This window comes from Scyliorhinus canicula, chromosome 8 (assembly GCF_902713615.1).
Source record: "Scyliorhinus canicula chromosome 8, sScyCan1.1, whole genome shotgun sequence".
NCBI classification, from domain to species: Eukaryota; Metazoa; Chordata; class Chondrichthyes; order Carcharhiniformes; family Scyliorhinidae; genus Scyliorhinus; species Scyliorhinus canicula.
The window spans coordinates 102921478-102946131 of NC_052153.1; the positions used below are offsets into that span (position 1 = coordinate 102921478).

General features: G+C 42.0%; 1 protein-coding gene across 2 annotated transcripts in view; it reads right to left on the minus strand.

Moving 5' to 3' along the window:
* Nucleotides 1-2713: 2713 nt before the first annotated feature.
* Nucleotides 2714-24654, minus strand: part of snx2 (sorting nexin 2) — a 66995-nt gene continuing 45054 nt past the window's right edge. The window contains exons 11-16 of one of the 2 annotated variants that reach the window (XM_038805014.1): nt 23200-23405; nt 19387-19530; nt 15082-15093; nt 4118-4198; nt 3958-4029; nt 2714-3227 (exon numbers count right to left, since the gene is read on the minus strand). In XM_038805014.1, the coding sequence (XP_038660942.1) occupies nt 3177-3227; nt 3958-4029; nt 4118-4198; nt 15082-15093; nt 19387-19530; nt 23200-23405 (566 nt within the window). In that variant the 3' untranslated portion in view covers nt 2714-3176. The remainder of the gene's footprint in view (nt 3228-3957; nt 4030-4117; nt 4199-15081; nt 15094-19386; nt 19531-23199; nt 23406-24654) is intronic. The other variant, XM_038805015.1, reaches the window with a different exon arrangement.

The window sequence follows — 24654 nt, forward strand, 5'->3', positions numbered from 1 at the left end:
TTTTCTTTTGCAGAGAGAAGTAGGTGGGGGTGGGTTTGGTATTACCTAATTTGATATATTACTGAGCAGGAAACATGGAGAAAGTGGTGATGGTTTAAGGATCAGAGGTTGGATGGAGGACGCTTCTTGTCGAGGTTAGCACAAGTATACTCATTACTGTTCCTCTTCCATTCTCTCTGGCTTAGGTCTCTTTCAAGTCCAGTGATAACACCCTTTGAGAACATGGGGAATCAATTCAGACAGCACTTGTCTATGTCACTACTGGCACAGATCTGTAGGAACCTTAGTTTTATACTGGCTGGGATGAATTTATTATACAAGGTCTGGGAGAGTGAAGGGGCAGAGACGTTTACAGATTTGTTCATGGAGGGTAGATAGGTTTGCTGGGCTGGAGGAGATGAAGTTCAAATTCTGGAGTAAGACACTGAACAATGTGGACCAGGGAGCTGAAGAGTAAAGACCTGTTGTGTAGTGTTCTGTGCCCGTTACTGGAGGATTCCAGTAGTAAACAAAAGTATGTCCATAAGGCATTGGGCAGAGTGGCCTAATTCTGCTCCACCATGCAATCATGGCTGATATTTTTCTCATCCCTCTTCTCGCCATAACCCCATAGTCCCCTTATTGATCAAAAACCTCTATCTTAAAGACACTGATTTGGCCTCCACAGCCTTCTGCAGCAGAGTTCCAGATTCACCACTCTCTGGCTGAAGAAATTCCTCATCTGTTTTAAAAGATCATCCCTTTAGTCTGAGATTATGTCCTCTGCTTCTAGTTTTTCCCCTTACAAGTGGAACATCCTCTCCACGACCACGCTATCCAGGCCACGCAGTATCCTGTAAGTTTCAATAAGATCCCCCCAAATCCTTCTAAACTCAGAGTACTGACCCAGAGTCCTCAACCATTCCTCGTACAACAAGCTATTCATTCCAGGGATCATTCTTGTGAATCTCTTCTGGACCCTTTCCAAGGCCAGCACATCCTTCTGTAGATACAGGGCCCAAAACTGCTCACAATACTCCAAATGGGGTCTGACCAGAGCTTTGTATAGCCTCAGAAGTGCATACCTGCTCTTGTATTTTGAGCCCTCAACATGAATGCCGACATTGCATTTGCCTTCCTAACCGTCAAGAGAATTGTGAACAAGGACTCCCAAGTTCCTTTGTGCTTCTGATTTCATAAGCATCTTCCAATTTAGAAAATAGTTTGTGCCACCATTTCTCCTTCCATGCATAACCTCACTTTTCCACATTGTATTCCATCTGCCACTTTTGCCCACTCTCCTAGCCTGTCCAAGTCCTTCTGCAGCCACCTGCTTGCTCAATACGACCTCCCCTCTACAGATCTTTGTATCATCTGCCAACTTAGCAACAGTGCCTTCAGTTCCTTCCTCCAGATCATTAATAATATATGGTGAAAAGTTGTGGTCCCAGCACCGACCCAAGGTGCGCCACTAGTCATCAGCTGCCATCCTGAAAAATATCCCTTCGTCCCCACGCTTTCTGCCAGTCAGCCAATTCTCTATCCATGCCAGGATCTTATCCTCAACATATTACAGTCGCCTATGCAGCACCTTGTCAAAGGCCTTCTGGAAATCCAAATAATCATGTCCACTGGTTTCCTTTGTTAGAACAGATTTGTCAGACATGACCTCCCCTTGCTGACTCAGTCCTATTTTGTCATGCACTTCCAAGTACTCCACAATCTCATCTTTAATAAATGGACTCTAAAATCTTACCAGTGACTGAAATCAGGCTAACCGGCCTATAATTTCCTATCTTCTGCCTCCCTCCTTTCTTAAACAGGGGCATTACATTAGCCACTTTCCAGTACTCTGGGACCCTTCCTGTCTCCAGTGATTCCTGAAAGATCACCACCAATGCTTCAACAATCTCCCAAGCTAAAACTTAGAACCCTGGGGTGTAGTCCATCTGGTCCAGGTGATTTATCCACCTTCAGACCTTTTCAGTTTCCCCAGAACCTTCTCCTTAGTAATGGTCACTTAGTAATGTCAGCCACCACATCCACCAATATCCTGCAGTTACCATTGTCCAGGAACCCAACTGGAACAGCCACATATTGTAGCAAAAGAGTTGGAAACAGGAAAGTTTGCTGCAATTCAGCACCTAATGCCCCAAAGCCACACGAAAAGGCACAAATGTTAGGTGTGTGAAAGAATACTCATTGCTTGGATGAATGTGATGCCAACACTCCAGAAGTTCAACACCAACCAGGAATTAGCAGCCTGCTCGATTGGCACCCTATATATCACTAAACATTTATTCTTTTCCATTACGGAGGCAGTATGGATATACACAAGATGAAACGACAGTATGGATATAGACAAGATGAAACAAAGTTACTGGTCAAGGTTTTTTCCAACAGTCTAAATCCATGACCTCCTCTACCTGGAAGGACAAGGGCAACGGATGGATACAAACATCACACCCTGCAGGCTCCCCTCCACCATCCTGACCTGGACTATACAGTCGCTCCTTGTCACTGGGTCAAAATCCTGGAAGTTCCTAACAGAACTGTGGGTGCACCATACACCACATTGACTACAATGGTTGAAGTGCCTGCCTCACCATCACATTAAAAGGTGAATGAGCGAATGGGCAACAAAAGCTGGTCTTGCCAATGACATTCCACTAAATTAAACAAGATCTGTGGTGTTCAAGACGACTTGTGTATTTAAACACTAGTACTGTTGCAGTGCATTAAGTATATCCCTTTATTATAGTAACAAAGATCACAAAATTCATGATTTCTATACAGGAATGCTGATTTATGCTTTCACAATTTACAATTAGTTATGAAAATTCAGTAATAGATCTTCAAGAATGAAACAAGCATCATTCACAGCAAAATCTCAGTTCCAGCACTGGCAATATATTTCTCCACAATTTTAATTTTTTTTATTAAAGATGCACAGTAGTGTTCAATTCAGCAACTACTGCAGAATTTCATTCCACAGTCCAGTTCATTCTGACTGGATTAGGCATGCAGCTGGTTAACAATGCAACAGAATAAAAAAAGGAATCTTCTATTAAACCACTTCTGTAATACAATATTACAATTTTAAAATAGTGGTCATTAAGTTGGAATTCTGTAGTCAGTGCTTAGTATGGAACCAGTTGTAAACAAGAGACAGGCCACATTTCTTCATCATCAGGAATTCAGGCTATCGCTTTGGCTTCAGGCAGAAATGCCTCCCAGTATTTAATTAACTGAAAAATAATTCCAAGAGATTATTAGCTTCCAAATGGAATGTAACATCTGGAAAAACTTTTATAGAAACTTAAGTGCAGGTACTTCAATTCTACCTATATTTTAGATCATATTGAGAAGCTCAAACTCTATGTCCATACCTATAAATCCAGGCCTATAAAAGCTGAAAAGATGATTCTGCATGGCACGTTTGCGCCGCCCCCCCCCCCCCCCCCACCACCAATGAAGACATGCATTTATATGTAGCATCTTCCCAGACACCTGGACACCCAAAAAGTTTGTCAGTAAAACCAATGCATTGAGTCATACATTTGGAGGAAGGTAATTCACACCAAGACTCAAATTCATGTTATGGGTCTCACCCTGGTTGGTCACTCACTGGTTGCTCGGGAATGAATCATACTAAAGCAGCTATATAAACTGAAAGTTTAGAGCATTACTGAATGCTTTGATTACATCAATTGCACTCTCCGTGCACAAGATTGCAAATCAACTGTGCCCATCTTATGAAAACCAGACTGATATTGCCAGAAGTCAGTTCTATAGTTTGACAATTCAAGTGACTTTACAGATCATTGTCTGAAGTTCAAAATTGACACAAGGACAATGCCAAGCACACTGGCCTCCTCTTTGGGCATTCTGCCAGTGAGTTCACTGTAGAGTGGTCAATAGACATTTCTACAATTCCAATACCTGGTTAATTAGCCATAAATAAAGGTCATAACTTACCTGTTGTTGCGTTTGCACTAAAGATTCAAGGTACTTAATTATAACAGTTTTGAAGTCCTTTATTCTTTCTTTCTGAAAATGAGATACAAAGATTAAAGGATGACTAAAGGCCAATTTAGATAGCCGTAAAGTTACTCAGATGCTCGACCATTCCACATACCTCAAATCTGCCAACTTCCTTGCGAATGGTTTTTGAGATCTGTTCAAAGTCCCTCTCTCCTTGTTGAACTCTGGCCTCCCACTGGAGGGGGAAAAGTGGGAATTAGGCAATTAGTTCTACAGCCAAAATTTAGAATATTTGCATACAACTATAGAACCTTCGGCAAAAAGTTATCAGCAAGTAATTGGACAAAACTGGTGTGCAAAATTCATTCAACAAAAGTAGTCTAATCTTGGGCATCTTTCAATTTAAAATGTGAAATTGTAAAAAGATATGTAAAATGTATTATGAATTTAAAGACAGAACAAATTACATTGATTCAGTAATTAAGGCAATTCCTATTTGAAGAAACTAAACTGACAATTCACATTTTGTAACTGTAACGGCAAGAGATTAACTTTGAAAGCTGAGAAAGATTGCAAAGTACATGAGCAACCAAACAAAAACATTCAATCACATGAAGTCAGATTGTAAAATCAGTTCAAATTTCAAAAATATTCCATCTTAAGGAAAGGCAGGAGGTAAAGAGCTGACTGGTGGTGATTTATCCACACTTCAAGCAAGGAATAAGTTTGAGAAGGCCAAATATACTCCCCATACGTATTTTTAAAATGACTTCACTACATCTTTCTCCACCATCACCCAATAAGGCTTTCAGCCATCTTTAGTCCATTCTCTATCAAGATGTAATCCAATTTGAGCTGCCTTGGGGGTATTTTGCAGTTATAAAAAAATGCAACTCGAATATAGTCATAATTACAGGGGCGTGGAAATTTCAAGCTTTGTTAGTTCTATCTTTAGTTAAATTTCATCTTCCATGGGAGCTCAACCAAAATGCTAAGTAAATTTTAGATAATTGCATATTCTAGTTTGAGGAAGATCAAAAGTTACCCTATTGTAGACAGGGCATGCAGAAGGAAGAACACCTCAAAAATTGATTATGCAAATACAATGCACTGAGTAACAGCATGCTTATTCAACTATGAGATGACGAACTCTAAAGCACTACAAGCCAAGTTGTGCATTGAGCAGGGATGGATTTTAAAATTAATACTACTAGTCACTATTCTGCCACATCCTTCCCTCACTTCCCAATTCATCACCCACCATCACCAGAGACTGGAGTTCCTAGGCCTGCTTGCATAATGTGGTGCAAAAAGCTCAATCTTGACATTTTGCTTCAACTTTATTCCTCATTTAGGAACTGGTACTGAAAAATGAGGAAGGGAAATAAAAGTAAAGGAGAAATAAATCAGAATGAGCAAGATGTGGTTTAAAATTCTAGAACTAATGTCAAATAAGATTAGGGAGCTGCAATGTTAATGGGAACTGAACAAAAATGGAGAAAAGATTTACAATTGAGCATGGACAAAGTTGCCAGGCAGCTATTAATTCCACCTGCTACTCTAAGCCACTGCCATTTAGAAACCAGCCAAGTATGCAAGAGTTTGGACACCCATGTTTCTTCTGTGGAGTTCTCTCCTTCAAAATACTTCTTCACCGATTTAAATTTATTCCCATCAGCTGTAGTATTTGATCATCATATACATGACATCTTGCTTACAGCGTGCAGCATCCATACATTTGTGTACTTCTGCATAATTATGTCAAACATTTGGTTTTTAAAACCAATTTCCAGAGGAACATATTACTCCTGTACCTCACCAAGTGGTTTTTCAGTGTGCAAGCACAGCCATTCATAATTAATGGCTATACATGCCAACCAATATTACAAGATAAAAGTTGATTGATATTTGCTCACTGGTTTAAATACCCACATAGTTAGGTGATGGATCTCTACAGAACACAATGGAGACTGCAGTTCAGTGTATATGGAGGGGTGAGTGTGAGAGGAAGAGAGAAATCACCAGGACAAATCTGCATTATTTAGAGTGCCTTTCATGCCCCGAGCAGTCATCTTGGGCAGTCCCTTAGGATTGAAACAGAGGAATATAGGAAAGTGTAGGCCATTCAGCCCTTAGCCTGCTCTGCCATTCAACACCACCATGGCTGATGCTATATCTCAATGCCATACTCCAGCACTCTCCCCACACCCCTTGACACTTTTTCAGAGTCTAGAAATCTATTTTATTCTAAAATATATGATTTGGCATCCACAGCCTTCTGTGGCACAGAATTTTCACCACCCGGAGTGAAGAAGTTTCTCATCAGTCCTAAATGACCTATCCAGAGATACTCACTTGTTCTCGACACCTGCCAGAGGAAACATCCCCCACATTCAATCTGTCCCTCCTAGTCAGAATTTTATACATTTCAATTAGATCCTCTCTCCTAAATTCCAGTGAATACAGTACCAATTGACCAAATCTCTCATATGACAAGTGTCATCCAGGAGTCCGTCTGGTGAACCTTCACTGCACTAACTGTGGCAAGTATATCCCTTTAGATGAAGGACACCAAAGTGCACAATCTACTCCAGGTGTGGAATCATAGCTGCACTAAGACACCCTTGCTCCCTCACTTCCAAGTCCTCTTCCAATGAAGGTCAGCATAGCATTTGTCTTCCTAAATGCTTGCTGTGCCTGCATGTTTGCTTTCAGTGACTGGTGTACAAGGACACCCCCAGGTTCCTTTGTAAATGCTTCCCAATCGATCACCATTCGGCTTTTCCACAAGTGGATAAGTTTACAATTATCCATATTATACTGCAAATGCCCAATCAGCCTGTCTAAATCACCTTCAAGGTCTCTTAACATCCTCCTCACCACTGGTGTTCCCGCATTGGTAAACTTGGGAATATTACTTTTGCTTCCTTCATCCAAATCACTGATGCAATTGTAATAGCTGGGGCCCAAGCATTGATGCCTGCAGACTCCACTAGTCACTGCCTGCCACTTTGAAAAGAGGCACTTATTTCTACTATTTGTTCACTAATTCTCAATCCATGCCAATGTATTACCTCCAATCACATGCACTTTAATTTTGCACATTAACCTTTATGTGGGACAATCCAAATACACATATTCTAGGAGTTACATCATATCTGTCAAATGTGGATTTCCCTTTCATAAAATGTCAACATGTCTAATCCCGTTGGTATTTTCCAAGTGTCCTGCTTTGCATCCTTATAATAGATCGTCCTAATCCCCCAACTACTGTTGTTAGGCTAACAGTATGCTTTTCCCATTTTCCTTCTCCCCCCCCCCCACTTTAAAAATAAAAATAAGAATAACAGTTATACTGGCCACCCTCCAATCTGCCAGGACTGTTCCAGAATCTACAGAACATGGGAAGATGACAACCAACACATTCATTTCCATAACCTCCTCAGTTAGTACCCTGAGATGCAAGAGGTCAGGCCTTGGGGATTTATTGGCTTTCAGGCATTTAATTCAACAATTTCTTTCCTTCAATTCCTCTCACCTCAACATTTCAGTTATTTTCCCCTCTTAAATCTTCCTTCGCTAATGCTCCCAATCCTCAGGCTTGCTACTTTTTCTAGCAATTTTATGGGACTCTTTGGATTGAATACGGTCATTAATTTATTTTGTAAGCTATGTTGGGCCTCTTGCACCAGATAGGAATGGATAACTTGCAACTTGCTCAAATATTAGCAGTTCTCTATTCACCATCATGCCTTCAACTTCAACTTGTGCCTCATACCGTTGCATGTCCTTCATTTAGATTTCAAACCCTAGCTTCAGATCACATTTCTGCATTTTCCATTCTGAAGAATTCTCATGTTATGGTCACTGTTCCCAAAGTACCCCACAAATTAGCCCCTTTCTCATTGCATAATAATCTAGGATAGATTTGCACTGTAAATTCTATAAGATTTTTTCCTAGTTGGCTCAACACTAGTCTTAAAAAAAACAGGGATTCATCTGCCACATACTGTTGATAATTTAATTTGCCCAATATGTAGGTTAAAATCACCCATAATTACTGTAGCTCCTTTTTTACATGCGCCTTGCATTTCCTTTCTAATGCCATCCCCTCCATCTACAGACAACTCCCACAAATATTTTCCCTACTCCTTGCTTCTGTTATGGGCCAGGGTTTAGAAACTCCAAAGTATATTATGGAGTTCACCTGACCTATAACTTTGTTGAATTTGGCTAGGATGAGCACAAGAGCCTTTGCTTTGAGGTGTAATTCAGGTATTGCCAACAGGCTTCATTCCAAGAACTTCATATGAACAGGAGCAAGAATTTTTATCCATTACAGACAGATTAATCTATGTATAACACTTGATGAATTCCCCCTTAACTGTTCTAATTAAAAAACAAAATCCCATAAACCACAACCCCCCTTTTCAAGGACATGACCCAGCACTCTGCATTCTCACTTGAATAAGACTGGCTTTTCCTGAGATTCTGACCCCATCTCACCAGCAGGGTTTAAGTTACCAAAACAACCCCATAACCCAAAGATGTGCGGGGTAGGTGAATTCAACCTGCTAAATTGCCCCTTAATTGGAATAAATGAATTGGGTACACTAAATTTATTTTTAAAAAGTTACCAAAACAGCAGGCAGCTATAATCAATGGGTTTGTTCCTGGAACAACTCTTTAAAACGAACAGAGAGACAGGCCAAAACACCACGTCCACAACAGCCAAATGTGAAAGCAAAACCAAAAAACAGCAGAGCCACACCCACACAATGACATCACTGAAGCCGCGTGTTAGGACAAAAACCTTTCTTAAAGAGACACTCATTAGCTCCACTCAGATGGATTCTACATTTGAATTTACAGGATCCAATATCCTCCTGCACTATTGCACAGATTTAATCCTTAACCATGACCCCACGTCCTTTCCTCCTGTCTGTTCTTTCTAAATATTGGATATCACTTCCCTGCCTTGCAACCGTGTCTCCGTAATCACCATATAGTACCAGTGGATACCAATTTGCACTGAAACTCTTACCTTATTGCAAATGCTCAGTGCCAGATTTCCCAATGTTTTATCACACGAGTTTTGTATCATCATCATCCTATTTGCTGCTAGCCCCAATTTCCTCCACCTTCCACTTGGTCTTTAATTTTTATCCTAGTTTCCCTTGTGTTGCTCTTAGTTTCTTTCCCCCCCCCCCCCCCCCCCCCCCCCCACACCCACCACTTTTCCCTCGCGTCCACAGATTCCTAGCCCCGTGTCACTCTTGAATCCTCCCACAGCACTAGGAAAAACCCTGTGGAGATATTGGTGCTGGGGTGCAAATGATCCAGCTTGTACAGGTCCTATCTTCCCAGAATTGGTCCCAAAACCCGAGTCAAAATCCCTCCCTCCTACACCATCTCTCCAGGCACATGTTCATCTGGTCTATTCTCTGTAGAACTTAAAAGACGGCAATAACACCATATACTATAGTATATAGTGATATACTAGTAGGCCCCAAAAAAGTCAGAGATAGAAGTTCAGATATGTAGACAAATCTAAGAACTGTAGAAAAAAAAACAGGAATTTTGACTACCCCAATGTTAACTGGGATAGTCAAAGTGTGAAAGGCTTACACACAATTCTTCAAGAGCTTTTTAATGTCAATATACACCTACAAAGGAGGAAGTGGCACTGGATCTGGTTTTCAGGAATGAAACCAGGCAGCACGGTAGCATTGTGGATAGCAGAATTGCTTCACAGCTCCAGGGTCCCAGGTTCGATTCCGGCTTGGGTCACTGTCTTTGCGGAGTCTGCACATCCTCCCAGTGTGCGCGTGGGTTTCCTCCGGCTGCTCCGGTTTCCTCCCACAGTCCAAAGATGTGCAGGTTAGGTGGATTGGCCTTGATAAATTGCCCTTAGTGTCCAAAATTGCCCTTAGTGTTGGGTGGGGGTTACTGGGTTATGGGGATAGGGTGGAGGTGTGGGCTTGGGTAGGGTGCTCTTTCCAAGAGCCAGTGCAGACTCGATGGGCCGAATGGCCTCCTTCTGCACTGTAAATTCTATAAAAGTGGAAGCCGTTTCAGTGGGGGAGCATTTTGAAAACAGTGACCATGATTCAAGAATTGAGTTATGGAAAGGGACAAAGTAAGATAGACCGGAAATGTAGTTCTTTGGGGAAGGGCCAATTTTAATAAATAAGACAGGATCTGTCCAAAGTTGACTGGGAGGAGCTACTTGTAGTTAAATCTAAATTAGAGCAATGGGATTCATTCAAAAAGGAATTAGAGTACAGGGCCAACATGTTCCCATGATAGTGAAGGGTGGGAGCAATAAGTCCAGAGAACCCTGGGTGTCAAGGGATATCCAGAGTTCAATGAGAAAAGGAGGCTTAGGGCAGGAATGGAGCTCAAAACATCGGAATCCCTAGAGGAATAAGTGCAGTGGGTTACTCAAGACATTAGGAGAGCGAAGAGGCATGAAAAAGCACTGGCAGGTAAAAAAGGAAAATCCAAAAGTGCTCAAGTATACTAACAGCAGGGCCCAACTTATAGTACCCAATTCTTTTTCCCCCCATTAAGGGACATTTAGTGTGGCCAATTCACCTATGCTACACATCTTTGGGTTGTGGGGGGGTAAGCCCCACACAGACACCGGGAGAATGTGTAAACTCCACACGGACAGTGACCCGGGGCTGGGATCGAACCAGGATCCTCAGTGCAATAAGGCAGCAGTGCTAACCATTGCACCACATGCTGCCCCTATAAGTGAGGTTGCACTTTGCATCTGCGTTCAGAGAAAGATGTAGGTATCAAAATCAGGGGGCACAATCTAATTTACCTGAACTCAAATACCATTTTCCCTCCAGCCAAGTCAGCAGATGACTTTGCCGATGTCGAAGAACTGCCATTGTCCATTCATGCTTTTATCAAGGAGGCTCCCAAGATATGGAAAATGATCAAAATCTTCCACGTTCTCACCCCCAAATAAGATCAGTGGCAAGTGGAACCTGCCTGGAAGAGGGCCTTACATTTTCCAGGTGTTTACTCTTTGCTTATATATTTTGGATGAGTAGACAATGACCTAGAATTCCTCAGGAAAGATTTAAGCAATCTTTCACAAGATTGCTTTAGTGAAACATTTAGAAAAATGAATCTTTCAGATGTCGTACTGAGCTGTAAAGTTTGAGGACCTAAAACATGGGTCTGAAGGGAACATTCAGGAAAATGCTTAAGAGTCTTTTTTTGTTCACCACAAATACTTTCCCTTCAACTATATAGTTTATTCCACTTGAAGCAAGAAGGGCTGCATTTGGCAGGCAGAACTCTGAACTTGGTTATACATACACCATAGTTAATGGTGTTTGCAATTCTTCTACATAGAAGCTGTTTAGTTTAATAGAACAATTGCAAATACGATTAACTGTGGTGTATGGGTTGCTTCAGAATTTCAGGCCTGCATTTGTTTTTTTAAATAAACAATCAAGTCTTTGCATTTTGGCACCTTTTAAGCAATGATTCAATATTCCCTGAAAGCATAGGAAACCACTCACCTTAATTCAATGATAAAGGACAGGTTTTCCACAAATACAAAAAAGACTATTCCAAGATTTGAGGTGCATCATGGAGTTCACACCTGAAGAAACTTATATCACAGCCTTAATCTTAAATGGACACGTATCCACACCCCATAGATGCCCTCAAGACAGTAAATAAAGGGAATGCTACTGGTAACAAGGTTTAGATGATGTCTTGAAAGTGGACATAAAAATCATCCAGATTAGTCAAAAGGCCTGGCTGAGAAAAATCACACTTCGCTTTAGGATGTCCACATTATGCTGCGCCCAGCACCATCAGGCGAGAATCCACAAAACAGAATCCTAACAAAAAAAAAATTCAAAGCCATCGAAATGCAACAGATGGGGTCATTCCAGAACAGTGGGAAATTATTCAAACTAGTTGCTTGGATATCTAGAATAAGGTAGCCTCTTGTTAAAATGCAGGTATCAATCATTTTTGCTTCTGAAGCAAATCCTTCTTTAATCGTTCTTGAAATCCAGATTTGCTTCAGTCATTTACATTTCTGCTCAGAGTTGCAATGGTCTGGATGAGATTTATTCTTTAAAAAGATGGTTTCATTGTTTAAATGTTGCAAATGCTAAACTTCCAAAGTGGTGGGTTTTCTTAAACACTTCTGCAAGGAGGCACCATAAGGCACTTCAAACCTCTATCAAGTGAACCTCATACCTATATCCTAGTATTGCCATCTGCTGGGTCAAGCAAAGGTATCTGCAGCCAATTCAGGAATATCGAATTGGAGAGTTGGAGGGGAATTTACCAATTATGCAAGGGCCATGGATTTATGAAGTGAAAATCATGCTCGACAAATCTGTTGGAATTCTTTGAAGTAGTAACCAGTACAGTCGACAAGGGGGAGCCAGTTGATGTGGTATATTTGGACTTTCAGAAGGCGTTTGACAAAAGTCATGCATGAGAGATTATTGTGCAAAATTAAAGCATATGGGATTGGGTGAAGTGTATGGAGGTGGATAGAAAACTGGTTGGCAGAGAGGAAACAAAGAGTAGGAATTAATGGGTCCTTTTCAAATTGGCAGGCAGTAACCAGTGGGGTGCGACAGGGATCGGTGCTGGGACCCCAGCTATTCACAATACATAATGATTTGGATGAGGGAACAAATTGTAACATCAGTTTGCAGATGATACCAAATTAGGTGAGGGTGAATTGTGACAAGGATACAGGTATCCTACAGCAAGATCTGGACAGGTTGGGCGAGTGGGCAAATCAATGGCAGATGCAGTATAATTTGGATAAGTGCGAGGTTATTCACTTTGGATGCAAAAACAGGAAGGCAGATGACTACCCGAATGGTTGTAAATTGGGAGAGGGGTGTGCAGCAGGACCTGGGTGTCCTTGTGCACCATTCACTGAAGGCAAGCATGCAGATGGTAAAAGAAGGCTAATGCTATGTTCACCTTCATTGCAAGGAGGTTAAGTATAGAAGCAAGGATATGTTGCTGCAATTATACAGGGTATTGGTGAGGCCACACTTGAGAGTATTGTGTGCAGGTTTGGTCTCCTCCTCTGAGAAAGGATGTTCTTGCTAGAGGAAATGCAGCGAACGTTTACCAGACTGATTCCAGGGATGGCAGGACTGTCATATAAAAGAGATTAACTAGGTTGGGATTGTTCTTGCTGGAATTCAGAAGCATGGGGAAATTTCAGAGACGTATACAATTCTAACAGGTCTAGACAGGATAGATGCAGGGAAGATGTTCCCAATTGTGGGTGTGTCCAGAACCAAGGGTCAGAGTCTGAGGATTCAGGGTAAACCATTTCAGACAGAGATAAGGAGACATTTCTTCACAGAATTCATTCCCACAGGAAGTAGTTGATGCTAAAACTTTGAATATGTTCAAGAGGCAGCTGGATATAGCACTTGGGAGAATGTGATCAAAGACTATGGGGAGAAAGCAGGATTAGGCTATTGCGTTGGATGATCAGCCATGATCGTGATGAATGGCGGAGCAGGCTCGAAGGGCCAAAAGGCCTCCGCCTGCTCCTATCTTCTATGTATCTATGCAAGAGGTCAAAGTTGCCAACACAATTTCATTAACAAAGTTGCCTTTTAACTGGAAGAGCAATTGCCCCATATTCTCCAAAAATGGACTTCAGCAACAACTTTGCTCCAGAGAATTGACTTATGAAAAATATATATTTTTTTATCTACTCATACTTTGTTCCGAGGCTTAACAGCTGTTTATTTCTCTACAATTCCCACCCATTTCTGTTCAGAGGTTCTAATAAAAGCACAAATCTTATTCCCTCTTCTTTGCAATTCTTCAGTCTTGGGATCTTTGTTGTCAACTCTCCCCCATCAATATATCCAGAGGCCAGGATGGATTCAATATGTAGTCCTTTATGCATTTTCTGTACTTCCTAACAACCAACCAGTTCAATAATAATTACCAAATCTCAAGATGGAAAGAACAACTTTCCTACAATCAGGCCCATATTGAATTTCTACAGTGACTCCTTTCACATCAAGATACAGGCCACCATTCTCAGTCTATGGGAACCCAAGCTGGACTTCATAAGCAACTGAGAAAATGAACCGCACACATGACTGATTTCAATGCACATTCTAATTATATGGCATTTGTTTTTGCACAAATTTAGCAACTATATTTTTGTCTTATAATACTTGAATCACTAAGTAATTGAAAGGTATTGATTTAGTAGTTATCATTATTTTAGTGCACAATCAGATTTAGAAAATCTGCCAGAATTAAGCTTGCCTGTTTCCACAGCAAGGGTTCACTTTTCTAAAAATAAAAACCTGTATTTACACAACACTTTTCACAACCATGCATAAGCTTTTTGAACACAAGCGACTCCTTTAGCTTGTCCTACAAATAGCAGTTATTTAAAAAAAATTATTGAGCACCCAATTCTTTTTTTTTCCTCCATATTAAGAGACAATTTAACATGGCCAATTAACCTAGCCTGCACATCTTCAGGTGTGGGGGTTGAGACCCATGCAGACAAGGGGAGAATGGGCAAACGCCACACGGACAGTGACTGGGGGGCAGGATCAAGCCCAGGCCCTCGGTGCCATGTGCAGCTGTTCTAAACACTGCGCTACCATGCTGCCCCACGAGTAGCAGTTATGCATGCAATAAAAGGCAAATGGTTTTTTGACCCCATTTTGCACTGGGTTATCAGATCTCAATTAGGACACAGTAGAGGAAATCAAGGACATTAATGTACTTAACATAGCAGGCACTGATCAGTAAAGCTCACGATCAAGATACTAGAACAGCAAGCAGCACTTGTGGACCTAAATCTAAAGAATAAAAGGCTTCAGAAGCAAGGAAAGTCGAAAGAAGCAAATTGCGCAAACTTTAATTAACACAAGAAAACTATAATGAAAGGTATTAAAATTAATTTCATGCAATGTACCAGCTACTGTTCAGCAACTAGGGTTTTAATAGGAATTTCTAAAAATTAGGCAATAAAACAGCCATGAAATTGCAAAGTACATTTTTACTGTAATAACTATACAGGTGAAGGTAGTTAGTTGAACCGTTGTTTTAAAAGCTTCCTACCTCCTCAATTTCCTTGTGAAGCAGGATAAAACAAATTACACAAGTTACGAAAAATATTTATTAAGCACCTTTTGCTCCTACCACTACAGAAAAGATTGTTGAATTCCAAGTTGGTTATTGTACACCTTTCTAAAAGCAGAGTTCTTTCCGTAAAAAGTTATACAACGGAGTTGGCTCAGATAAATGCATGTTCTTCTGAAAATTAAAAACGCTATACCCAGGATAGCTTACTGCGCCATTGATTGCTCATTTGACAATTCAACACTTCGTTATACATGCTTCAATATTTGTCAATTCATTTAGTTGTTTTTTTTGCACCCTAATCCTGGATTACAAGCTGTGACGTAGGATTTCTTATGAAGGCACAAGGCAACTTCAGTAACCAAAAGCAATCAAACAGGATTTGCTGTTCACTTCCCTGCACAGCACCAAAACCGTATCTATATCCTAGAAGAGTAGACCACTCAGACATGGGGAGCTGAGATTCACCCATGATAAATGAACAATGCAAGGGCCTAAATTTTAAGGCAAAGTAATTAGTGAAGGGCCAAAAATAAAAAATTCCAAATGCACATTTATATAACTAAGTACCAGAGATGAGTTTCCATCTAGACTAAACAAAACAATGGTTTCAGGGAGAACACTCTGGGGGTATGGGTGAACAAATTTCAATAAGTTCAATCCTCCTCATGCTCTGCTTCCTGCAATGATTCCATGCCATCCTCCTAGTCTGTTTTAGCTGCATCTGTTCTAATGCCCCAATCCAACATAGGGCTTCCACTGGCCTTCCTTTTCCCGAATAAGGGTTTTTCTCCTGCTCTCTCCACCTATTTCCCCACGCTTCTTCCAGGTGAAGCCACAATTTACATGTACTTCTTTCAATTTCATTTATTGGATGCACTGCTCACAACAGGATCTCCTCTACATTGGGGAAACCTTGTAGAAACTTCACGCAGTCCACAAGCGTGACTGCGCTTCTGTTTGTTTTTCACCATCTTGTGCACATTTCGGTGTTTGGCCTGCTGCAGTATTCCAGCCAAGCCCAATGCAAGCTGGAGGAACTGCAGTCCCTCTTCAGAATAGGCATTTTACAGCCTTCTGAATTAGAGTTCAACAACTTCAGACCGTAAAAGTATGGTGGTGGTGGTGGGGGTCAAGTAGGGCAGCATGTTAGCAAACTTGCTTCACAGTGCCAGGGACCCAAGTTGGATTCCTGGCTTGAGTCACTGCATGGGCTTCCTCCCACAAATACCGAAAGACATGCTCATTAGGTGAATTGGATATTTTGAATTCCTTCCCCCCCCCCCCCCCCCCCGTGTACCCGAACAAGTGCTGTAGTGTGGCGACTAGGGGAGTTTCACAGTCACTGGTGAGCAGGCGTTGGATTTTTTTTTGAGGGGGAAAGCAAGTCAGGAAGCGAGTTACTCGCCATGGGATTCCTAGCCTTTGACTGCCCTGGTAGCTACAGTATTAATATGGCTAAAATAAAAGCAAATTACTGCAGATGATAGAATCTGAAACCAAAGAGAAAATGCTGGAAAATTTCAGCAGGTCTGGCAGCATCTGTAGGGAGAGAAGAGAGCTAATATTTGAGTCCAAGATGATCCTTTGTCAAAGCTCAAATTAATATGGCTAGTCCAGTTCAGCTTCTGATCAATGGTAACCCCCAGGATATGGATTATGGCGGATTCATTGATGGTAATGCCATGGAATGTCAAGGGGCAGTGGTTTGATCCCATAATAATAATAATATTTATTATTGTCACAATAAGTCTTTCGAACTGGTGGGAGGAAACCCATGCAGACACTGAAAACATGCAGACTCCACACAGACAGTGACCCAAGCAAGAATCGAACCTGGGCCCTGGCACTGTGAAGCAATAGTGCTAACCACTAGGCTACTGTTCCACTCACATTTGAGAGATTGCCTGGCACTTGTGGAACAAAGGTAACTTGCACTCGTCATCCAAAGCCTGGATATTGTCTAGGGCTTGCTGCATTTGGACATGGACTGCTTCATTATCTGAAGAGTCACGAATGGTGCTAAACATTGTGCAGTCATCTGCAAACATCCCCACTTCTGACCTTATGATGGAAGGGAGGTCATTGATGAAGCAGCTGAAGATGGTTGGGCCTGGGACACTACCCTGAGGAACTCCTGCAGCCGAGATGATTGACCTCCAAGCACTTTCCTTTGCAACAGGTATGACTCTAACCAGCGAGAGTTTCCCCCGATTCCCAATGACTCAGTTTACCGAGGGACTCGATGCCATACTTGGTCAAATGGTGTCAAGGGCAATCACTCTCACCTCAGACATTCAGTTCTTTTGTCCATGTTTGAACCAAAGCTATAATGACATCAGGCGCTGAGCGAAATTGGCAGAACCCAAGCTGATCATCTGTGAGCAGGTTATTGCCAAGTGCCACTTGATCGCACTGTTGAGGACTACTTCCATCACTTTGCTGATGGAGAATCGACAGATAGGGCAATAAATTGGCTGGGTTGGATTTGTCCTGTTTCTGGTTTACCATTGTGGTTCACTGCCGGGTGGCGTGTTCGGTTTCATCCCCGTGTTTACTTAGCAGTTGAATACAACAGAGTGGCTTGTTAAGCCATTTCAAAGGGCATTCAAGAGTCAACCACGTTGCCATGGGTCTGGAGTCACATGTAGGCCAGACCAGGTAAGAACAACAGATTTCCTTCCCTAAAAGAACATTAGTGAACCAGGTGGGTTTTTAACATCGACAATGGTTTCATGGTCATCATTAGATTTTTAATTCCAGATATTTTACTGAGTTTAAATTCCATCACCTGTCCTGGTGGGATTCAAACCAGTGCCCCCAGATCATTATCAGTGGTCCAACGACAATATCACTGCTTCATTTTTGCTCATTGGCTCAGAGCCAATTTCCATCAGCTGTCACCCACAAACTAAGTATGCCAAAATTGTTTTATAAACAATGTTTTGGGAAGGGTTTTCAGAAAATGAGTTGCAATTCAAGTCCGCATACATTGAGTGAGTAGGCATACAAGTGGATTTTACTGAGAAACTGATTTTAGCTATTCAACTACACGGTTTTTAAAAAACAAATTCACTCAAAAGGACCAGATGTGCATTATTGCACTTGAAATCTATTATGTTGTTTCTACTTTTAAATGCCATCATGGTGTGAAAAAGGATAAAAAGATTGCTGATTGAATAAAACAAATGAATTATCACTATATAATTTATCTAAATGGTTTGACAGAAACTAAGCCCAACCTACCAAATCAAGGATACTTCTCACCAACATCTCAGGTGTAACAAAGATCGGGGGGGGGGGGGGGGGGGGGGGGGGGGGGGTCATTCTGTCGAACAAACTATTGGTAGATAATGGTCGTAATGAACACTGAACAGTTTATTTAATGCCACACAATTAGCATGATAAACCCATAAGGTCAATACATTAACAGCAAACCATTTTCATAGTCAACTTCAAAATAAATTACTTTCAAGAATGTAGAAAATGTTTCAAAGGCACAGACAGTGTCTTTATCATCAGTTTTTAGTTGAAACTGATGTATTTCCTGGAAATGAATCTCAGGAAATACAAGTAAAAGTTAGATTTGGTTGATTAGGCTGATAAGGTAGGTAATTGGTTTTCAAATACTCAGCAATACTATAGATCATTACGTTACCAAGTGTAATGGTTCATTAATCAAAAAGTAACAAGCTAAAGAGGTAGACACTGCGACTGCATTTCATCACATCAACCACTTATTTCTTGGGCTTGATTAAATGTAGGGCAACAGCAAGCAAAAATAAAATGTGGACAATAGGAAAAACCCTGCACAAGAGATACATTAGGCAATGGCCTTTTACACTATGGTCAACCAAATCCTACTGGAGATGCAGGCATATTAAATAGGATGATTGACAAATTACTCACTACATAGTTGTGGATTTATGGCTGCTACCAAGACAAGTAAACCAAGATGTACAGATTTGGAATGCATTTGTACAGGATTATGTGATGGCAGTGGTTAGTACTGCTGCTCAGAACCAGTGACCCAGTTTAATTCCAGCTTTGGATGACTGGAGTTTGTACCTTCTCTCAGTTGTCTGCACAGGATTTCCTCTGGGTGCTCTCCTCCCACAGTCAAGATGTGCAGGTAGTTGTGGGGATAGGCCGTTCTTTTGGAGGGTAGGTGCAGACTCGACGGGCCAAATGGCTTCCTTATGCACTAAGGAGTCTATGGAATATTTTGAAACCGACTAAGATACCTGAAGGATATTCTAAGTGTTAGATGAAGAAAATACTCACTTCTCTAATCTCTTCTTTAGCTTGCTGCACTTTGTCAGGTTTATTTGCATACTGGAGTTTGGCATCAGCTTCCCTTTTCTTTTGCAGAGTGGCCTGAGCATCCTGCCATTTTTGCCAACATTTCATTCGATAATCAAACACACCCTGCAGAGTGAAAATCAGGCATTTCAAAACACTATGAAAACACTCGAGGACCTGTACAATGGAATTAAAATGTTGCTTTAATGTAGAAAATGTAAAAATCCTATTCAAAATTTTACAGACTGAGAGGGGGATTAACCCACAAATTAGTCAAATCAACCCAGGGTGGTGGGGAAAACAGACATTATTCTGGGATAAAAGAAAGTCAGCATAAGGTTTAAAGAAAAAGGCGCAAGTTCTTCAATGGGTGCCTGATATGTACACAGGAGCAAAATTAATGCCCAGTTTTAAGGGTAACAATACTACAGATACAAAATTAGTTGGAGCGATAGAAAGAGTAGCAGTTAATGAGTTAAGCATTATAGGGGTGTCTGATATTAGGACTACTGCTGTTTTTGATCAATTAGCAACCTCGGATGGCTCCAGACCAGATTAATAGGGTGTTTGAGGAGTTGTAACTATGAAAAGCCCCAAGTCGCCACAATCTGGTGCCTGTTCGGAGAGGCCGGTACGTGAATTGAACCTGCACTGCTGCCGTGTTCTGCATTAAGAGCCAGCTATTTAGCCCATTTAAGGGGACGATAGTGGAGCAGGAGATAAAAGATGCAATTGGGAGGATGCAGTCAGGGAAGGTAGAAGGGCCGGATGGGTTTCTGGTGGAGTACTACAAGAAATCTAGCGATAAGATGGCGCCGCTAATGGTGAGGATGTTCGAGGAGGCGATTGAGAAGTTGCCGAGTAGGTTGGAGCACTGCCTCCCAAAGGTGATAGACAAAAGATCAGACAGGGTTCGTGAGGGGAGGCAGCTCTTTCGAACATTAGGAGGGTATTGAATGGAGTTATGGCACCGGCAGAGGGGGGGGGGGGGGCGGGGGAGGAGACAGAGGCAGTGGCTGCATTGGACACAAAGATGATGTTTGACCGGGACAGCGGAGGTATTTGGTGGCGGTTTCGGATTGGGCCACGATTTTTGGAGTGGGTAAGATTGCTATACAGGGAGAGTGGAGTGTGTTTGCACAAATAGCATGAATTTTGCTCTGTACCGAGGGACCAGGCAAGGATGCCCAAGTCCCATCTCTTGTTTGCGCTTGCAATTGAGCCTTTGGCCATCACATTGGAGTTTGGAGGTGTGGAGGGGGATAGTGTAGGCAGGGTGGAGAATAGCTATCTTTGTACATGGATGACTTGCTATTGTATGCGTCAGAACTGAGCACGTCGATGGATGGCACGTTGGAGCTGCTTTTAGATGTTTGGGTCTTTGGGTAAGCAAAATTTAGACAAAAGTGAATATTTTGTGGTATCCCGACTGATGGTGGTGGGGGGAGGGGGGAGTGAGTGTTGCCATTCTGTAGGGTGGCAACCCACTTTAGATACCTGGGGTGCAGGTGGCATGGGATGGGGGCTCCGTAGGCATAATATTACTGGTGTGGGGAGGGTGAAAGCAGATTTGGTAAGGTGGGACAGTCTTCCTTTGTCACTGGCAGGTCAGGTACAGGCATGAATGTATTGCCATGGTTTCTGTTCATTTTTCGAGGGGGGGGGCAGGGAAATCACATTCTTCCTGTCCAAAACTTGGGGTATTGCAGGAGGTCTTCAAGGTAATCTCGAAAGTGGTGCAGGAGACTCAGACCAGATCCCCTAGAAGCCATATTCAGGGTGTTGGATCGGCCGGGGTTGGAAACGGGTACAGAGGTAGATGTCTTTGCCTTTACCTTGTTGATCGCCAGAAAGCAGGTCCCGTTGGGGTGGAGGTCAGCTTCTCCACCCTGTGCTTCAGCGTGGCCAGAGGATATGCTGGAGTTCTTAACATTCGAGAAAGTGATGTTCAAGTTGAGGGGAAGGATGGAAAGGTTCTACAACTCATGGACTATGTTTATTATGCATTTTCAAGAATCGTCCTGTCTCCACAGACTTACGTTATTCACTGAGAAACAAGATATTATGGTTTTCATGCCAACTTATGCCCTTCGCTAAGGAACAGGATATCAGCATTCCACAGATGACATTGAAAATTAAGGTGGGGGGCGGGAAGTATACAAGTTATTGGTGATTATGTATGCTTGATGGTAAATTCCTGGAGGACTATTGAGGTGGCTGGGATGAAGGGATTGTTGGCCAGGGGATTGAAATTATATTTGTTACTGTTGATTTGTTGGTGGGTGTAAATTTGCTGAATACGAATGTGAAAAAGATGAAAGTATTTTTTAAAAAATGAACACCTTGAATTAGACTTAGAATTATAGGAAACAGGAAGAGGTGGCCATTCAGCCCGTCAAGCCTGTGCCGCTGATCATCCAACTCAAATAGCCTAATCCCACCGTCTTCTCCCATATCCTTTGATCCCCTTCACCCAAGCGCGATATTAACTGCTTCCCGAAAACACGTGGCAATGAATTCTCAGGCTCACCACTCTGGGTGAAGAAATCCCTCATCTGTCCTAAATGGTCCATCCCAGATCCTCAGACTGAGACCCCTGGTTCTGGACACTCCCTGCATCTACCCTGTCTAGTTAGAATTTTAGGTTTCTTGGGACATCCTCCCCTCATTTCTTCAGAACTCCAGCGAATATAATCCTAACCGACTCAAATCTCTCCTCAAACCCGTCCTGCCATCCCAGAATCGGAGCAAGAACCTCTTTCCCCAGATAAGGAGACTAAAACTGCAGACAATATTCCAGGTGCGGCCTCACCAAAGCCCTGTATAATTGCAGCAAGACATCCCTGCTCCTGTACTCCTTGCCAAGGTCAAAATACCAGTTGCCTTCTTATACCGTCTGCTGCACCTGCAAGCTTACCGCTAACCAGTTTTGTAACCATCTCAATAGACTACCCTAATCCCATATGCTTTAATTTGACACCAATCTCTACTCAAAAGCCAAATCCAAATATACACCCACTGCCTTCCCCTCAACAACAGCATAATGAGTTTGACAAAACTCAGTAAACAATAGGACCTCATAAATCACATTAAAAATTGTCCTTCTGCTAACCTGCAGGTCTCCGTTCCCCATGTGTTCACCAAACCTTTAATGCACACTAGCAAATTTTAAACTTGCGGTTTCTGCACCAAAGCCCGAATGCAACACAAAAAAGGGATCCAGTATGTTTTCTATGTTTTTCTCAACTGCATCCTTGATTTGGCACCTTAGTAAAGTCTATGTTTTTAAAGCTTTCCCAGAGGAGGGAATAGGACCAGGGAATACAGCAGTAAAATGTCTGATATTATCCACATGTTGCAAGATTTTCCTTGACCAGTCAACTTTAACATTCTAACAGTATTTTCCCCCACATTTACTCCAGCATCCACAAAAATGTCCTGCAATTATGTTTCTTCCATCCCATGGCTGTATTGTAAATAGGTCAGGGATATGTAATTACCATAATGTGCAGTGTCTGAAGCAGTATTAATTTATGACCATTGTGGGCTTAGTCATGGCAATCAAGTCACCTGAAAAAAAAATGTTCGTCCCAAAACATTGCTCCTTTGGTCAAGAGGGATTTATTTTCATGTTTCAACAGGGTAAGTTAACCTCATCTGCTTGATTTGTCCCACATTAAAATAAAATATCAGCAGGATGCATCTTAATATCCACATGTTGACAAAAAATGAGTTCGCAATATCTTACAGATCCATTCATAACACCCTACTTGAAGTCCTTGTCTGACAGCTTACCTTTACAGAAGTGATGAGTCGAACATAATCACTTAGAAGCTCTGCAAACAGGTAGAAGTCAGCACAGGCCTGTTCCTGATGAAGCTGATCTATTTTCTCTTCAACTTCTGCTAGCTGGGATAAAGCTCGCGATAGGGCTGTATGGTCCTCTGAATTACCCAACATGGCTGCACTTTTGGCAAAGGCAGCTGTATTGGCTGAGAGTTCTAAACAAAAAAAAGTTTGTTTACATTAGCAAACACAGCCTCCAAACATGTTATGGAAGACCATTTAATGCTACAGCTGAAACACTATTCTGCAGAGTAAGAGTTGTAGATTGGCAAAATTCAAAAGGTCAAGAGAATGGATGGGAATGATTGGGATTAAATGAGAGATCTCTATTCAGTCAAGCCAGAAGGTATGACTATGGTGCTAAAATGAGCACCTTGCACTAAGTGTTCAAAGAGAACTTTGTAAACAGAGGTCACTTGGGCACTGAACAAAATCAAAATAATTCACAGAATCAACTGAAGGAGGCCATTCGGCCCATTGAGTCTACACCGACCCTTGAAAAAGCACCCTACTTAAGCCCATGCCTCCATCCTTTCCCTATAACCCACCTAACCTTTTTGGACACCAAGGAACAATTTAGTGCGGCCAATCCACCTAACCTGCACATCTTTGGACTGAGAGGAAATCGGAGCATCTGGAAGAAACCCACGCAGGCATGGGGAGAAAGTGCAACTCCACAGACAAGTCACCAGAGGCCAGAATTGAACCCAGATCCCTGGAACTGCAAGGCAGCAGTGCTAACCACTGTACCACCATGCTTCCCATAATAATCTTCATTAGTGTCACAAGTAGGCTTACATTAACACTGCAATGAAATTACTGTGAAAATCCCCAAGTAGCCATACTATGGCACCTGTTTTGGTACATTGAGGGATAGTTCAGAATGTCCAACTCACGTAACAAGCATGTCCTTCAGGACTTGGGAGGAAACCAGAGCACCCGGGAGGGAACTCGCGCAGGCACGGAGAGAACATGCAGACTCCACAGAGACAGTGACCCAAGCTAGGAATCAAACCCAGGTCCCTGGTGCGGTGAAGCAATAGTGCTAACCAATGTGCTGCCATACTGACAGGACAAGTGGATAAGTGATCAGAGTCCAGATAGATCACTTCCCTCAGCAACTTGGGGCAAGGTTAGAAGCCAACAGATACCAGATGTCAATTTTTTTCTTGGATTTAGGGGTGGCGTCAGAGAACTAGAGGATGGCAAATGTTGTACCACTGCCCAAGTGGAAAAAAAAATGAAGCTGCCAGCTCAATGCTTGCAGTGCAGTGCAAAAGTTAAAGAATTCATCCAGTTAGACAAGTTTGGAGTAAACGCTCAGTCAGCACAGATGCAAGGATAAACTGCATTTGACTAACGTAGGAGATAGTGCAGATGAACTTGCAAAAGGCATTTGACAAA